Source organism: Coregonus lavaretus, assembly GCF_964263955.1.
Source record: "Coregonus lavaretus genome assembly, chromosome: 40".
NCBI lineage: Eukaryota > Metazoa > Chordata > Actinopteri > Salmoniformes > Salmonidae > Coregonus > Coregonus lavaretus.
Genome location: NC_140027.1, coordinates 13151333 through 13156332, shown reverse-complemented (window position 1 = coordinate 13156332; position 5000 = coordinate 13151333). Strand labels below are relative to the sequence as shown.

Sequence of the window (5000 nt, the reverse complement as noted above, 5' to 3'; positions counted from 1 at the left end):
AATCGTTGCCTCTTGTGGCGAGGTATATGTACGGCTCTCGAAGTGGCGAGCGGCTCATTCAGACTTTCTGTGACTTTCTCAAGCTACCAATATGAGCGGAAGAGGCAAAACCGGAGGCAAGGCCAGGGCGAAGGCAAAGACCCGTTCATCCCGTGCTGGCCTCCAGTTCCCCGTGGGCCGTGTGCACAGGCTGCTGCGCAAAGGCAACTACGCCGAGCGTGTGGGCGCTGGCGCACCAGTCTACCTGGCCGCCGTACTCGAGTACCTGACTGCTGAGATCCTGGAGTTGGCCGGCAACGCTGCCCGTGACAACAAGAAGACTCGTATCATCCCCCGTCACCTGCAACTGGCCGTCCGTAACGACGAGGAGCTGAACAAACTGCTCGGCGGTGTGACCATCGCTCAGGGTGGTGTGCTGCCCAACATCCAGGCAGTCCTACTCCCCAAGAAGACCGAGAAGGCAGTCAAAGCCAAGTAAATTCGCTACTGCGACTTCAACTTGACTACTCAACCCCCAAAGGCTCTTTTAAGAGCCAACCACCTAGCTCTCCAAAAGCGCAAAGTACCTTTCTATGACCGCAATACATTGAGTGGGTGTATACACAACTATTTCGACATTCTGTGCCCACATGAGGCCTTGCATGAACAACAACACCTACTTGGCCTCATTTGCCATAGCAGGCTAGCATTAGATGATACGTGCCTATAAGCTGTCACTCTTGACTTTGGCGACTATTATTGCGCGTAAAGGGCCGGCGGCGTCCTATTGCGCGCGCACCGGGAGTTTGAGTTTTGGAGAGGCCGGGCCTCCCGTCCAATGGCCAACGGAGGAGGCCTGCGAAACGGGCCAATCGGGGTGGTGGGGAGATGGTGTCCAATCAGCAGGCGCCACTGCCGGCTTTATAAACTTCACATAGGCATTTCGAGGCTATACTCCCGACTGTCAGAGCAGCGCCATGGCCAGAACCAAGCAAACCGCTCGCAAATCCACCGGTGGCAAAGCCCCCAGGAAGCAGCTCGCCACTAAGGCTGCTCGCAAGAGTGCCCCGGCCACCGGCGGTGTGAAGAAGCCTCACCGTTACAGGCCCGGCACCGTGGCTCTGAGAGAGATCCGTCGTTACCAGAAGTCCACTGAGCTACTCATCCGCAAGCTGCCCTTCCAGCGCCTGGTGCGAGAAATCGCCCAGGACTTCAAGACCGACCTGCGCTTCCAGAGCTCCGCCGTGATGGCCCTACAGGAGGCTAGCGAGGCTTACCTGGTCGGCCTGTTCGAGGACACCAACCTGTGCGCCATCCACGCCAAGCGGGTGACCATCATGCCCAAGGACATCCAGCTGGCCCGCCGTATTCGCGGAGAGCGCGCATAAATGAGGATGACCTGAACTCGAATATCCCCCAAAGGCTCTTTTAAGAGCCACCTCCATATTTCCATCAAAAAGGCACAATTGTTCCATGTATACACGCACCTCTACATTAGCCACCATGTATGTTGTTCACTAACACGTCTAAAAGCTACGTATTGCACCTTTTTAGTTGCCTGAAGTCTAGCTTCAATGTTTGTGTGTGTGTATATACACAACCATCTGGCATCATCCACTTCCTTTGAACTATATAGTAACACAGTAAAATGCTTTACAAAGGAGGGGAAAAAGAAACGAGTGATAATATAGGCCGAATAGTAACAAGAATTGTGTTCAGATGAATAATTGACACTATTAGTTGTGTGTAATAATAGCCTTGCATGCAGTCCAGAAAAAACATTGCATGCCAACTTACTTTGAAAGTCCCATGTTGCAGTGCTGCTGAGAGACTCATGCAGAGGCCCAAACTTTACAATGGAGCACGGAGGCCATCTTGTGGTTAAATGTGGGTACTGCACCTCATGGTGAGTCCCTTTCAGCATTTGCTCTTTAGGCCAGCGTTTCCCAAACGCGGTCCTGGGGTCCACAAGGGGTGCGCGTTTTGCGTTTTGCCCTAGCACTCCACAACTGATTCTAATACTCCCAGCTTGATGATGATGAGTTGATTATTTGAATCAGCTGTGTAGTGCTAGGGCAAAAACTCCCAAAATGTGGCCCGAGTTTGGGAAACCCTGCTTTAGGCTAATACTAGCCTATTAGGATGACTTGGTTCGATCGCTTTAATGGCAACTGCTGAACTCTGGTTTCACTAATTACTTGTCCCAGGTCACCATTATGAATCCAATAGCAAAACAAATGTTTCAAAATAGCTCAATAGTGAAAAAAGGCCAGGAAATGATGGGTTCTCAGCAATATTTCACCAACAACCAATCACTATTCACGCATAGACATTAGGATCATCAACAAATATTCCTAAGTCATACTACAAAAGGGTTGTAACGAAATGGATTTGTCTGTTCAATGCAAGTTCAACGTCAAAGAAAAAGTGCATCACCACAACAAACGTGTCTTTAGATACACTGTAAAAAATGACTTTGTGGAATGTACTCAAGCTATTACAGTCAACAAAAGCACACGTCATATTGTTGAGTAGATCTTTTTGCTTGTTTTTATGAGTAGATAAGCTTGAGTAAGTTGAGTTGATGTGGTCCAATACATTGAGTAAAGATGATAGAGACGTAAAAAGGATTATATTACGTTGATTCGACTCAAATAGACATTGTGTTATTTTACCTGAATGATTCATCCTATTATGTATTTAGACCAACTTACTTTGGATTCACTCAATCACATCCCTTAAGAGAAAAGGTATCCGGACACCGGGAATCCATTTATTTAAACATCAACGGTTTGCAAAACATCTGTTATTATGAGTTGACAAATTACGTAATTGCAATCAACACTGCAGGTAAATCATGATTGCTGCAGGTAGGCAACACCGTAGAAATAGGAACTACAACACTAACAACAAGTGACATTTACTCCTGATGTACTGACTGACCTGTTGCAACCTCTACAACCACTGTGCTTATTATTTGACCCTGCTGGTCATCTATGAACGTTTGAACATCTTGGAGAAAAATGTGTGAAACCACTGCCTATATGAGGAGCTGTCGTTGTTTGTTTTATTACCACATACTTATGGAAATTGCACCGGTTGAGAGATGATGGCTCTCTTGTGCCTACGGTGAAGGGTACTTCTGATCCAGCAGGTGGTGCTAAGATCCCTCCCTATATGACTTGAATGATGAGTTGATTTATTCCTTATAGCTCCTAATGATTTTAAGGCCAGTGTTGGCAAACATTACTTGTGCTCCAGCAGGTGGCCATGACATCCCTCCCTATATGACTTGACTGACCAGTTAGTTGATGGACTCCTTATAGCTCCTAAATTTAATGATTTTAAGGCCAGTGTTGGCAAACATGACTTCTGCTCCAGCAGGTGGCCATGAAATCCCCCCCTATATGACTTGACTGACCAGGTAGTTGATGGACTCCTTATAGCTCTTAATGATCTCAAGTGTCTGTGTTTTTATGTGGTTAGGAGTTTTGCTCACTGCGTGTCCCCCTTCCATTTCAGTGTTTCCCAACTCCAGCGGTAGAGTAGGCTACCCCCAACAGGACCCATTTTTCTTGTAGGCCTGGACAGCCACAGCTGATTGAACAACCTGTCACCTAAATTACCAAGTCCTCAATGAGTAGAATCAGGTGCAACAACAACAACAACAACAACAACAACAACAACAATATGAGGAGAGGGACACAGTGTACTAGCTGATCTCCCAGTTGTCACAGTTTGGCCTTGTGTTCCACATAGCCTATATCAGTATTTGAGTATGTTTCCCGCGCACGTTAGTTGCTTTCACGTCATCTTTGAAATCGCTCCTCCCTAGTCCCCTAGAACGAGCGCCCTCCCCTTTGCAACGCCTCCGAACATATAACAGAGGCGCGCTTTCTGTGCCGCCGGCCTCAATCAGGTCGACCAAACGCAGATAATAGCGCACCGCGCACCGGCGCTGAAATCATTCATTCACTTGAACTCAACTAGCGAACACACCATGTCCGGAAGAGGCAAAGGCGGCAAGGGACTCGGAAAAGGAGGCGCCAAGCGTCACCGCAAAGTTCTCCGCGATAACATCCAGGGAATCACCAAACCCGCTATCCGCCGTCTGGCTCGCCGCGGCGGCGTGAAGCGTATTTCCGGTCTGATCTACGAGGAGACCCGCGGTGTCCTGAAGGTGTTCCTGGAGAACGTGATCCGTGACGCAGTCACCTACACCGAGCACGCCAAGAGGAAGACCGTTACCGCCATGGACGTGGTCTACGCTCTGAAACGTCAGGGACGCACCCTGTACGGTTTCGGCGGTTAAACCCACTCTCTTCGGAACCTCAACACCCCGACTCGAACCCAAAGGCTCTTTTAAGAGCCACCCACATCCGCTTAAAATGGGCCCATTCCATGTAGTGTTATATATAACAACAAATGTTTAGTATGCAATTTAGTAAGAAAGTATGAGCCACTTCGAGTGGACAGGGAGTATTAATTAGAGGATTCTAATGTCCCGTCCACTTTTAGCGCACAGAGGGAGGCCTATATCTGACAGTGGCAAAGTGTAAGAACGTTATTATTTTGGGTCAAGCAATAGTGGAATTTGGACAACATAAAGCCACCACGAGTCGGTAGACGTGGCTCGAAAAGAGGGGGACAGCGCGCACACACACACACACACAGTCCAAAATGGGAGCCCTATGTCTGACGGTGCCAAAGTGGGCAATTCTATCACCAGCATTATTTGGCACAACAATCGTGCCATTTGGACACCTATTAAAGCCCCCCTTTTGAAACACACAATTCCCCATCGGTCACAGAGCATAGGCTATAGAGAGGAGGGAGGGAGGGAGGGAGGGAGGGAGGGAGGGAGGGAGGGAGGGAGGGAGCAAGCAAGCAGGGGAGTGTCTACGGCCGCTGACTTTGCTTAGCTTCCTCTTCATAAGACGGGTAAGCGCCCTTCACCCCCTCATTCGTTTCTGAGAAGCAACGAGACATCATCATGCCCGAGCCAGCAAAGTCAGCGCCCA

At 48.8% G+C, this 5000-nt stretch overlaps 3 protein-coding genes across 3 annotated transcripts; all 3 read left to right on the top strand.

The window, feature by feature from the left end:
- Nucleotides 1-91: 91 nt before the first annotated feature.
- Nucleotides 92-478, top strand: LOC311113694 (histone H2A; the record flags this gene model as incomplete). The annotated part of the gene is made up of 1 exon (XM_084156996.1): nucleotides 92-478. The coding sequence occupies one exon, from the start codon at nucleotides 92-94 to the stop codon at nucleotides 476-478; it is 387 nt and encodes a 128-aa protein (XP_084013122.1).
- A 478-nt stretch (nucleotides 479-956) lies between these two features.
- Nucleotides 957-1367, top strand: LOC311113693 (histone H3.2; the record flags this gene model as incomplete). Its single annotated transcript, XM_084156995.1, has 1 exon — nucleotides 957-1367. One exon carries the CDS (start codon nucleotides 957-959, stop codon nucleotides 1365-1367), a length of 411 nt encoding a protein of 136 aa, XP_084013121.1.
- A 2612-nt stretch (nucleotides 1368-3979) lies between these two features.
- LOC311113695 (histone H4) lies at nucleotides 3980-4291 on the top strand (the record flags this gene model as incomplete). The annotated part of the gene is made up of 1 exon (XM_084156997.1): nucleotides 3980-4291. One exon carries the CDS (start codon nucleotides 3980-3982, stop codon nucleotides 4289-4291), a length of 312 nt encoding a protein of 103 aa, XP_084013123.1.
- Between the last annotated feature and the right edge of the window lie 709 nt (nucleotides 4292-5000).